At 37.5% G+C, this 13,497-nt stretch overlaps 1 protein-coding gene across 2 annotated transcripts in view; it reads right to left on the reverse strand.

Annotated features, from left to right (window-relative positions):
* Positions 1 to 4,144: 4,144 nt before the first annotated feature.
* The window catches only part of JMY (junction mediating and regulatory protein, p53 cofactor), a 73,638-nt gene continuing 64,285 nt past the window's right edge, over positions 4,145 to 13,497 (reverse strand). For both annotated transcript variants that reach the window (XM_059694243.1, XM_059694242.1), the window contains 3 exons: positions 12,634 to 13,231; positions 11,055 to 11,365; positions 4,145 to 9,672 (listed from right to left, as the gene is read on the reverse strand). In XM_059694243.1, coding sequence (XP_059550226.1) covers positions 11,058 to 11,365; positions 12,634 to 13,231 — 906 coding nt within the window. In that variant the 3' untranslated portion in view covers positions 4,145 to 9,672; positions 11,055 to 11,057. The remainder of the gene's footprint in view (positions 9,673 to 11,054; positions 11,366 to 12,633; positions 13,232 to 13,497) is intronic.

Here is a 13,497-nt window from a genome sequence, read left to right on the forward strand (position 1 = left end):
GGAGAAGTCTGAGATGAGCTGGTTTTCTCATTGTCCTCATTGTTTTGTAGAGCAAGCGTGCAAAGTATTTTGTGTATAAAACGTATTTGGCAACTTGAATTCTAGAAACAATTTACAGAATTATAATAGAACAACACTATATTAGGGTTTTAAAACCTTTATTATGAAATGTACTGCTTATTCAGAAAAATACAGAAACAAATGTAAAGCTTACTGAGTTATTGTAAAGTGGACCCCCATCTAATCACCGCCCTGGTCAACCAATAGCTTGACATCCCCACAGAATTTTAGTCACAAAGTTTTCCTTTCCCTCAAATGAGCCCATATGATTTTTATGGTAACCACATCTTTGCTTTTAAAGAAGTTTTACTGCTTAAATAATGCCTAAACACTAGTTTGGTTTTGTCTTTTTTTTTTTTTAACTTTATATGACTGGAATCATATAGTATTCTTTTTGGCTTCTTTTGCTCAACTTTATGAGACTCAGCTGAACTGTGCAGCTCTATTAATTTTTAGTGTTCTACAGCACTCCATTGTATGACACACCACATTTTAGGAATATACCACAGTTGTCTGTCCATCTGTGCATGGACATTTATGTATTTTGGTTGTTGGCTATTATGAAGAATGCTGCTATAAGCATTCTTGCAGATGTCTCCTGGTTCAAGTATATACATATTTCAACTAGGTCGCAGGGTGAGCATACATCTAACTTTTGTAGCTAATGCCTAGCATTTTTCCAAAATACCATTTATACTACCACTAGTAGTGTGTGAAAGTTCCTGTTTTCTTCAAAATCCTTGATAATACTCAAAACTGTCCATTGTTTCAATTTTAACCATCCTTCAAAGTGTAATGGTATCTCATTTTGGTTAAATTATGTTCTCCTTATTACAAATGAGGTAGACTGTTGTTTTTCGGTATGCACATTGGTCATTTGAATTTCTTTTATGAATTGCCTATTCAGATTTGGAATTTTTATTCTAAGTCAATGGAAAGCAACTGGAGGGCTTTACGCAAAGGAAAGAGACATGATCCCACTACTTTGACTGTGGGTGCAGAGTAAGTTGGAAGGAGACAAGAGTGGCAGTAAAAAGGTCAGTTAAGCGACCAGTGTGATAGTCTAGCTGTGATGAAGGTGCTATGAGTCAGAGGGCAGTAAGAGACAGAGAAAGCAGTGGATATGTCAGAGGTAAACGAATTCAGCTTGATAGGACTAGATGAAGATTGGATGTGGAGGGTGAGGGTGGGCAAGGCAGCAAGGTAACTTCCAGGATCTAAGCTGCAGAACTGGATGAACTGTGAAAGATGCATAAAGCTGGGAAGGATTGGATCAAGGGAACCGTTTTGTATATGTTCTATCTGAGATAGGTATGAGGCATCTGAATGATGAGATCACCAGGCAGCGGAACACAAAAGAGATCTAGTGTTCTGAGAAAAGGTATAAGCTGGAAAAAAAAAATTTAAAAATCAAATTGGGCATTGTTATGACACAGAGGTCATTTAAAGACATGGGACAGAGTGAGACTGATTAGGAAGCACTCACTGAGCACTAGTTCAGCGGTTCTCAACCTGTGGGTCACGACCCCTTTGGTGGTCGAACGACCCTTTCACAGGGGTCGCCTAAGAACATCCTGCATATCAGATATTTACATTACGATTCATTAACAGTAGCAAAATTACAGTTATGAAGTAGCCACAAAAATAATTTTATGGTTGGGGGTCACAACATGAGGAGCTGTTTTAAAGGGTCAGAAGGTTGAGAACCACTGCACCAGTTGGACCTCATAGAGCTATTAGTGAAGGTGAAGATGCTATGGGGAGTAATGGAGGGATTTTAAAGCAAAGCTCTCTGCCACTTAGAGTTGTCAACGTGGACAATTTAATATCTAACCCCCTTCCCTTTTCTTTTTTAAAAAATATATTTTTATTGATTTCAGAGAGGAAAGGAGAGGGAGATAGAAACATCAATGATGAGAATCATTGATTGGCTGCCTCCTGCACACCCCACATGGGGGATTGAGCAAACAACCTGGACATGTGCCCTGACCAGGAATCAAACCAGTGACCTGGTTCACAGGTTGACGTGCAACCACTGAGCCATGTCGGCTGGACCTAACCCCTTTCCTTGTACCTCAAATGGTTAATCTTTGTATAATTGTGAAGATTAAATCAGATTCTATAATATTTCCTTTCACATCTTAACTTTCTTATTCCCTTTCAATGTTCTGATTAACAATTTTGACACACAGGGAGGGCCAGATACATTGCCCATCTGCTTTCCAAATTAACACTCAATGGATAGACTTTTGATGGTGTTGAGATAAGGAGAAGCATTTTAGACACACATGTGTGCCAAGGGAAAGACATATGAGATGAGCATGTGGAATTGAGGTCCTGGGGGCAAGGCTTGGAAGAGACCCGTCTCCCACAGAAAGCCTCGTAGCATGTTTTCTTTGGGCAGCATGGAGGCAGGAAGTCCTGGACTCTACTGAATGTACAGCAGGGCCTGGCCTATGGAATTGACAGGGAAGAACCTGAGATCAGAAAGCAGCTCGGTGGCCTGAGTGTATGGAGTCAGTCACAGCAATCACCAAGAGCAAATGGAGGAGGCAGGTGAGAGGAGGAGGCTGCTGCGATTGGAGGATGGATCTGTAGGAACTCAGTAGGAGAATAATAGGTCATCAGCCTATTAGAAGTTAAGCAGTTGACAAATAGGTCTAGGACTGCGATTATTAGTGGAGAGATCTGGAGAAAATGCTAATAACAGTGAAGGAGAACAAAGTTTCTGGTGTGCAATAAAGTTGTGGGGTCTTTGTGGAAAGGGTATCCCTGGGCAGAGGGACAGAGTGCTGGGGAAGTATGGTTAAACGCCATTATCCATCAGTACCTGTCCGAATAGGATGGAATGTAGGGATTTTTGCACCAAAGATTTTTAAAAAATGTATTTTTATTGATTTCATTGATACTGAAGGGAGAAGGGAGAGAGAAATATCGATGAGAGAGAATCATTGACCGGCTGCCTCCTACACGCCCCCTACTGGGGATTGAGTCCACAACCCGGGCATGTGCCCTTGACTGTAATGGAACCTGGGACCATTCAGTCTGCAGGCTGACACTCTATCCATTGAGCCAAACCAGCTAGGGCTGCACCAAAGATTTTGTAAGCTTCTCCCAAAGGGCTTCCTGTAGCAAATTCATCACGTTTCAACCAACTTATAAAAACTCAGCAAGGTCAGGATAAGCAACAAGGCCACGCAGGAGTAAGGAATTCCAGTCAGGCCTAGATTTTCAGGAGGTTTTCACCTGTCATAGGAAAGATGACTAACCCCATAGAGAAGTCCACCCAGTAAACCCGTCCCAAGCCAATAGCACCATGATTTTCACAAGAGTGAACTAGATACTAGGAGTCTTCTGAAGTACTGTCGAGAGTGTATTAATGTATCTAAGTTTAATTCGAGGCAGAAGGTGTTATTCTGTTTGGCTAACGTTCCTCTCATGTCCATTTTATGGAAAAACTATCTAGTAATCAAAACCCTTTGGTTAGCTGCTGATATATCTGTAGAGAGAATACATGGAAGTAAGGCCTTTCCTGGGAGAAATTTCTCACTTCTTAATACAGAACCCCGAAGCCGGAAAGTCCCAAAGTTTATCCTGTTCAGCCCATCATTTTATAAATGACTTGGGGAAAAACTAGGGCTTAGCAGCATCTGTGACCTCAGTCTATTGAAGGACGCCTCCTTAGACCTGTGTGTGCTTCATCAAGCCAGTGTTGGGTAAGAGTATGTGCTGGGACCCAGTTAAGCTCGTCCTATGTTTAAGTATAAAGCCAATAATCTCTCCGTATTAGATGAACACAAATTGACTCCTAACATGAAAGGCATTTAAAGACCTTCCAATTTTGGAAGTCGTTGTTTTCAAACTATGTGGATAGTTATAGAGATGACATGAATAAGGCTGTTACTAGTACAGATAAAGCTGCCATGAAAATATTTCATAATAAACAGTAGTTGGGAAGAGCCAGAAGTATAGGGGTAAACAGTCACTGAATCCTGATCAACATAACAGGTGTATGACTTGCTGTGCTCCTTCTATTTGAAAAGAAGTGACAGTATCTCCCACCAATGTTAAACAAAGTGAGGTCAATGCAATAAATATATTTTATTAAAGAAAAAATGGAATATTGTTAAGCACCAAAACTGTATGTTGTTACATTGCATGTACAAGAAGAGAAAGGTGATTGCAATACTTGGTGTACAAGTACTTAACTCTGAAGTCATGAGTGTAAAAAACATGAAATACAAAGCAATACAATAATTACAATGCAGAAAAGTTGCACTAAAGAGTCAAAGGCAACAGTCAAAACAATTATTGGAGATTTCAGAATATTGCTATAAATGCTTGCGTAGTTTTTTCTTTGTACTTTTAATACTTTAGGATGTTAATTTAGCATACTTAAGTATTGTAAATTTGCAAGAGTTGGCATTTACAATACACTGTGCACACTGCCCATGTGATGTGATGCTGTTAAAGCCATCCTTAAAAGCCAAGCACAATGTGCTAGTGTTTTGCTTCTACCATTATAATATTGCACAAAGCTAGTAAATGGTGAATCAGTTTGCTATTAAAATTCTCATTTGACTGGAAAGGCTAAAAACATGTCAGTTTCATTAGTCCTAATGGGCTTTACTCACGCAAAATGACCTGTGGCCTTCAATTTTCATAAACTACATATTATGGTTTCAACCTTGGCAATACATACAGTACGACGAGAAATTCAGTGACACAGGGGATTCTGTCCACGTTGAAGAAGTCAGAAGTCACTACATGGGTTATATTGGCTATTCCTTTTGGTTAACCGTTGAAGGGAAAATGCCACCTTGTGATTATGGAGACTTCTTAAAACCAATTTAATTAGTATTGGGAAAAGCTAGAATAACTTGTTATATACTCTTTGATAGTTAACCATAGAACATGCAAGTTTAAAAAAAACACCAAAACACCAAAACTTCGCTTGTTAAAACTGAACTCTATAACCAATACCTATACCTTTTGTACATGTCTAAATATCATTTTCCATGGTCCTTCCTTAACTCCCCAAAATGAACCAATCTTAATTATAACCTGACTTTAAAAAACACACAAAAACTTTCCCCTAACCCTCAAAACAAATGTTTGAGATTCAGTGTGAAATAACATTGATAAAATATTTAATATGTCAATCTCAGAGGTATTTTCTGTACATGCACCTTACAGTGTGATAATAAATGCATGGAGAAGGGGAGAAACATTTATAAATTTGGAATTCAATTAAATTCCTCAAATGCCAAGCTATACATTTACTATGGGCAAAAGAGAACATTTCCAAATGAATACATCTTCGAAATAATTCAGTGGACAAACATTTAACACACACAATCCAGACTCCCTCTTACCTTTAAAAAGCCTCTGTTTACATACATGATAGTTTAGGCAGCAATATAAACTCATTTTTTGTAGGAAAACTTTTAGATTAGCCTATATTTATAGGATAAAAAATACCATTGCTTCATTTTACAAAGCAACTGAGCAGAGATTTTTTAAATGTGCTTTAACTACAGAGCACTCTGCAGTGAAGATCAGACACACCACTGAACTGTCAGTAGCTTCATAAATGCAGCGCGCTCCCACAGTAAGGTGCTCTACTTCCTGCCCTCTCTGCCATTGGAAGTAAGTCCTGCTGGTCAGTCCTCTACCTGAAGCATAGTTCTTCTATGCTAAGTAGTAAACGGGGAATAAAATCTGTTTAAAATGCACATTTAACTTTATATTATTTAAATTCAGTGCAAAAATTAGGCAAAACTTAAGGTTTCTGCTTTCACTATATAATGGTTGCACGTTAACAATGAGTCTGCCACAGTTTTTAAATGTTTTACATCTGTTCAAAATTTTTTTTTACAAATAACCTGGTAAAGTATATGAAATTTCAACTCCCTGATAAGGCCTTTAAGGACCCATTAGTACTTTACATGTTGGCATCTGATGTTAAGTGCATAATAAATTATAAAGATTAAAAAAACCCTTGTATTTAGTGAAAGAAAAAACTTTTCTTAGGCTAAAAGCATTACATTCTCAGTGAATGTAATTAAAAATGGAGTCTCAGGGAATGTATAAAGTTAAATTGTGTTAATTGTATACTGGTCCCATCCCAAACAGAGAGAATGTTCCCCCCATTTATTTTTGTTCCACTAATAAAAGAATTTCCATTCTTAGTGTCTGCTATGGCCAAAGTATGCTTCACAAAAGTGGTCACGCCATGTTACCAAATATTGCTACATAGTTCAGCTTTGTAGAAACCAAGGCCCCCTCCCCATCCTATATAATAAAAGGATTATATGCAAATTGACTGAATGGCAGAACGTCTGGTTGCTATGATGCACACTGACCACCAGGGGGCAGACGCTCAATGCAGGAGCTGCTCCCTGGTGGTCAGTGCACTCCCACAGGGGGAGCGCCACTCAGCCAGAAGCCCAGAAGCTGGGCTCACGGTTGGCGAGCACAGTGGCGGTGGCGGGAGCCTCTCCTGCCTCCGCAGCAGCACTAAGGATGTCCGACTGCCTGCTTAGGCCCGCTCCGCACGAAGTAGACCTAAGCTGTCAGTTGGTCATCCCCTGAAGGCTCCTGGACTGTAAGAGGGCGCAGGCCAGGCTGAAGGACGCCCCCAAGTGCATGAATCTCATGCACCGGGCCTCTAGTTACATGAAAGTGCTGAAATTTTTCTATGGTTTTATAGAAAAGCCCCACAGTCCCACTATGGAAATACTACACCTGATCAAATGTCATAGTCATGTCTAAAAGTCTATTTGAAAATGCATTTTATAGAAATGTTTAAGTTTCACAATAAAGAATTAAGGAATGATTGCTTTTATGCTGCTCACAAACTCAATAAGCCTATAAAATACACATCAAGTAAACAAGACAGTTGCTCATCTTTTAAAAATCTTTTTTAGCCAGGCATTTCTTCATATTGCTACAATATAGTACCATTGGGATTTTAAATCATTAGGAATACCTTTTCTATACATTCCACATTGGTTATATACACATAATTTTAGTTGCATTAGAAGAAATAGTTAACATTGACATTTAAGTGAGCAGTAAGTAATACTGTCCTCAAAACATCCCCCAGATCACCACCTGCTTGTTTCCCTATTTTAAATATATAGTAGTTGAGGCCAGATTAGTAAATTAACTTCTAAACTGATTCAGCATAAGCAAGCAGTTGTTTGCAGATTCTTATATATGGCAATGATACATTAACAGAAATATAGCTGTCAAATATTTTAAACCATATAAACAGTGTAGGCAAGTTTGGAAGTGGAAACGTGATCTATAAGTACCACCATAACTAAAATATATACAAATGAAATACTAAGGCCCAAGGTGCTCATCTTACTGGGGCAAGAAAAAAAAGAATTTAACCATGTCAACATAATTCCTGTTGGGGTCTAAAATTGCTTTAAAATTAAAATGAGGACTCAATTGGTCAACTCATCTTAATAGACAAGTCGATGGTAGTTATTTTAAATTTTAATATTATTTGTGAGAACTCTTAAAGGTTGATGACCTACAGTAACATGCAATTCTGTGGAAGTAGGAATCTGAATCTCTAAGGGAAGTGAGTGTGTTAAAGTTATTTACCAGAGAATGAGCATAGCTGGCTGCTCTAACCTACTCGTCTTCAAGTGTGAGATAACCTTCATGGAGATCACAGGACCCTTGGAATCGCAGCTGGAACACCAAATGGGTAGCAGTTCTCTCTAGACATATGAGAGTTCTAGTGCTTTTGCTGTTAATTTAACATTGCATTCTCCTGTATTTTTCTAAATGTCAATGAATGAAAAACAAAACAAGCATCCAAAGGCATAACATTGAAATGTGATTTTTTTTTTTTATGATTTGTAAATTTACTGAAACTTCTTAAAAAAAAAATACATTATCAAACCAATCATTCTTTGGGTTAGGAAGCATGCTTCAATGCCTTATGGATGTAGACAGGAAAAAATCTCCCCCACTCACCATCATGGGATGAAGATTAGTTTCTATATTAGATCTATATTTTCAATCTTCCCAGACAAGATGTGAAAACAGTGCTAGAATAAACCAATGTATTGTGAAACATATTACCAACATTTAAGCAGAAACATTTTGTTTTACATGACCTGATGTCAGAATATTTTCTCCATAATTGCTCTCAAGGAATACCACTTTAATGTGACAAAGGAGCGAGCATTTCTTTTTCCTCCGGAATATCGATTCATTGGAGGGCTTTTACACTGGGACTGCTTTCTGAGTCTAGGTCAGATAATTGCCTCATAAGAAATAAAAGTCTTTTTTGGTACTTCGGTCCTCCCTGCATATAAAGGCCAAGATCTGTCTTATACTCTACAGAGTACTGTACTGAGTCCAACATATCTACCTTCATTTAAGCCCACAGCAGTCCAGCTGAGAACACATAATGGCTCCATTCATATAAACGCATCCTTCAGGACTCCATTACAGCAAAACAGGCACCTAGAGCTACATACATCTTTAATTTAGTGACAATAACAAAGACTCTATCCAAAAACTCCACTCAAAGCATGTGAAATGCCAGCTAAAGAGGCTTTTCTGCTTGTCTAATTTTTTCTGCATATCTGTAGAGCACTTTTTTTCCACTGTGGAGCATAAAAATAAAAACTTAAATGGTACATGATAAAAAGACTTAAGATCTGCATTCCTATTATAGAATCCTGATTTTTGATTCTCAATAGGGAAGTCATGTTGAATTACAGTAATCAAGCAATAGTTCAAACAAAAAGACCAAAAATAATTTGAAATATTATCAAATTACAAAGTATTGCTTCTCATAAACAAAGCTGCACATAATATTCAAACTATTATAAATTCACAATTATGAAGAGCTATTTAAAAGCATGGAAATTTTACTTCAAAAACTTACAAAGTGTAAGAGTGTGTGGTCTTCTAAAAATATGCCATGTTAAATGTATCATATTGTGGTAAACACATTAATAGATGTATCTCCATAGTTTTGTATCTTTCCAGATATTGTTCAACATCTTTATGAAAATTCCTTTGGAGATAATGTGGAAATTTTCATCATCTGATTTTCTTTCAATTCCTGTCCCAATGGCTATCATGATAAACTTCTTTTTCAGAGTGTCACACTATTTATATAAGCTGATATGGGAGAAGCTCTGTAATTTTCAAGCAGATGACTATTCAGTGCACTGAACAATAGATTTCAAAGCAGTCCCAATACAGCTCACAGGAGACCTCTGTCCACCCAGTGCTCTTCCAACTCATAGCAACCCCTAGCTTTACTGGCCACTATAAGTATGTAAGTGGGTGGACAGGAGGGGAAGATGGTAAAAAAATGGGAATCTCTTTGAAGGCCTCTTCTTCACTATAGTCAGAAACATTGCACATCTAAAACTCATGTTAACCACCATCTATTGGAATGACTGAAAAAGTGAAAACTTGCCAATTGTGCTTCCTTATTTCACACCACTGAGCCAATACACTTTGGGTCTAATGGAATCCAATTCTGGAACCAAGTGTTTAAAATTTGTTTTTCAAAAGAATATGAATCGGTCTTCAACTGCAGGTATTTTTTTCTTTTTCGTGAGTCACCTGTTTACAAATGAAATAACAATGTATTAAAAAAAGAATGACCTAGTAAATGTAGAATGTACATATGCTCCCTCATAACTTTAGCAATATCCAGAATGAACACTGATGATTTTTCCTTATAAATGGCCATTTATATAGACAGTTAAAAAAAAAAAAAGGATATGCTTGCATTTAAAAGCAATAAAAATGAAAAAAATTTACATATGGGTTTTGATCACTGTTAAAAGGTTGTAAAGATTCTTTCAATTTTATTTACTTCTTTTAAAATAACATTTTATGTCAATACAAAAAGGAAAAATATAATCAAGCATGTTTAAGAATAGTTGTGCTGATGTGCCCTAGCCAGTTTGGCTCAGTGGATAGAGAGTTGGCCTGCAGACTAAAGGGTCCCAGGTTTGATTCCAGTCAAGGGCATGTACCTTGGTTGCAGGCTTCTCCTGGAGGCAACCAATCAATGTGTTTCTCTCACATAGATATTTCTCTCTGTCTTTCCCTCTCTCTTCCACTCTCCCTAAAAATCAATGGAAAAATATCCTAAGGTGAGGAGTAACAACAACAAAAAGAATAACTGTGCTGATGAATATGTTTATTCTTTACTCCCTCCAGGACTATGAGTCCCCCCTTTTTGGTGAATGTTGTGAAGCTGTATACTATTTAACTTATAATATATGTTATCGTTACTGATTCTATATATTTAACATAATTTATAATTATCACGTTACTTTAAAATTACCTTATTAAAATATACATTAAATAACGTATTAAAATAGTATGTTAAAATGTACTGGAATATAACTCTCTATTACCCTGGTAGAATGCCAAATGTGTAACCAATACTCATAGGGGTACTCAATAAGATATGTATATGTATAATTTTTATATTATATTAACTGCAATTTTAAACAATGCAGTTACTATAATAAGCCTAAAAATGATTAACCTCAGTTTTAAAGGCTCAGAAAGCTAAATAATCAGATAACACAATTACTTTTCTAGACTGATCTTCGAAAATTCCTTCACAGGCAGCTAATAAAACATCAAAATTTAATATGCATATGTTTGTAATAAAAATGCTTCAGTTAGAAAAGGCCTTTTCTGTTTTTAAAGACTTTCCCGGTATTAGATAAGAATATCCTCTATACTTGGGATATGACTGTACTGCCATATAAAAAACAGCATTTACATAGCAGTATCTTTGAAAAGTGCTTTCTTATTAAGTTTCTAGAAACTACAGAAGTAAAATCTTAAGTTTACAAATTTATGACCCAACTATAATTGGCCTGTATAATAAATAGTAAACCTCAGGCTCAATATAAGAGACCTCATCATATCCAATATAAAAGCCGTGTTACCAACGCTACTGAAGAAAGTAAGACATTTACTTGTTAGTTTTCCCATTCTGTGCAAGGCAAGGCCTCCTCTTCATCCTCAGACTCAGGGGATGCTTCTTTGATTCTCCTAAGAGCTTCATGGATGCTCCGTGTGAGAGGGTCTGTGTCAGGCAGAAGCGTGAAGGATTCTCTCAAAACTTCCTTCTGTACTTTCTTCAATTTTACCCCCTTCCTTATTTGTGCCAAGATATTATTACTATCATCTTCATCAGGAAAAGGAGGCAGAGTTCGTTGTTCAACCTTTTTCAGATGAAAACTACCACGTTTCAAGGAAGCTAACACCTCATCCATGGGTGAGCTCACTTTAGAAAATGAAAGAAAACAACTGGAGTTAGAATAACACATGAAAAGTCAAACTACTACAACCTCTAGACCAGGGGTCCTCAAATTTTTTAAACAGGGGGCCAGTTCACTGTCCCTTAGACCGTTGGAGGGCCGGACTATAGTTTAAAAAAAACTATGAACAAATTCCTATGCACACTGCACATATCTTATTTTGGAGTAAAAAAACAAAACGGGAACAAATACAATGTTTGTATTTGCATGTGGCCCGCGGGCCGTAGTTTGAGGACCCCTGCTCTAGACTGTAGGACTTGACAGCCCATGACACTGGAAACACCATCTACAAAATGGCCCATGCAGTGTGAACAGAAGGGTCCAAAGCACAGGGCATCCTAATTACACTTACTAAAAAGAAATCCCAAGACTCAATTCCATGTCAGGTATTATTGGTATTCCTATCATTTCCCATGTGAGAAAAGGGAACAGATTGGGAGCTAGGAGTTGGACTTTAGTAGTATCATGGGTGAGGCCCAAACTGAATTCCAAAGTGACTGGGTTACACATTTAATTTTTAAAAATTAATTTTGGTTCATTATAGTGATATTTTGCATTTAGTTGTTTTATACACGCAATTCTACTTGGATTAAGGTAAAAATATTTTAGAGGATAGTCTTTCAGATTAAAATATAATATGCAAAATGTTCTATATAATATTCTATGCAAGCTAAAGCTCCTTGAGGGCCAAGATTTTCTGTTCTTTTCAAAAAACAGCTTTAACACATAATATGACATGCAAGAAATTATACATATTACTCCTTGTTCTTCTTTGATTCCTTATATGAGAGTATACCAAGGTCCTCAATAAACACGTGACCAAATGTTACATTGTCCTGCCAATGCCATCCTAGTGTGATAATTCTGACGAAATGACTTAAGCTTTCCGGTGTGAATACCTTTCTTGTATTTCCCAGGTTTAAAATCACTTTTTTTTACACAAAAGGAGCTTCCTACTATGTATTACCAAATAGATCAAGTATCACTTCAGAAGATTTATTTTTAAAAATATGCCCAACAGCTAAAGGTACACACTGCTATGTCTGTAGAAATTTGTCGATATGGGTTGGTGAGAATTCTGCCCTGCTGTGACCTCGAAAACCTATTCGCTATCAAATAATGTCCAGAAATAATGTACTAGTATTAAGCTTCGTAAGATCCTGTGAAATAAAAAGTGCTTTGATTATGCCTCACTTTTTCAACAGATGAACATGAAAAGATCTCTTTAACTTACCTCTCCTTCTCTGCAAACCTTCAGCAGTCTTTTTGAGCTTCTTCCTGGCACTGACCAGCTGGCTGCTATCAAAGAGATGTGCTGAAGGGGCACTTGCAGATTTAGGGATCCTCTTCTCGTTCCCCTCCACTCTAGGCAGACCTTTCTCCAGTGTCTCTGGGATGTTGTCCTTAGCAACAGGCAGAGGTGGTGGCGGTGGGGGTGGGGGAGGAGGGGGTGGTGGGGGAGGTGGTGTTGGAGGAAGAGGTGGTGGGAGTGGATCTGTGGTAACAGAACCTGGTTCAAGGTCAATATTATTCAAAAGTGAAAGAGAAACAGTGGGGCACAGTTCCGAGGTAACACCACTGAGAGGTAATGAAGTGGCTTCAAGTTGCACTAATGAAGTATCTTCAAGTTGTATGAAGCTTTGGGCTTCTGCTGTCTGTGATGACCCAAGCTTGCCTCTTCCTTTCTGCACCTCTTCACTTTTCTCTTCTATCTGCAGTGCTCCTGGCAGAGAGTTGCATTGGTCCTCGCAGGGCACAGGACTAGCGGCACTTTTTCTTGCATGAGCCAGTCGCAATCTGCTTGACTTAAATATAACTTGGCCAGGGTACCTCTAAAAAAACAGAAGTTATCATACTGGTTAAATTATGTTAAAATGACTTATGAACAATTGGCTATTTTCTCTCTCAAATGAAAGATGTTCTTTTGGAGCTTTTGTAATTTTCAGGGAAACTTTTGTAATACAAAATTGTAATACAGTTATACAGAAAACCAGAATACCAAAGTGTAGTAACTTTCAAACAGTTATCACCAAACTCTTTAATGTGTGCTCATCATCGAATCCTTTATCAAGATCTTGTAATCCTCTTATCAACTTAA

This window comes from Myotis daubentonii, chromosome 4, assembly GCF_963259705.1.
Source record: "Myotis daubentonii chromosome 4, mMyoDau2.1, whole genome shotgun sequence".
NCBI lineage: Eukaryota > Metazoa > Chordata > Mammalia > Chiroptera > Vespertilionidae > Myotis > Myotis daubentonii.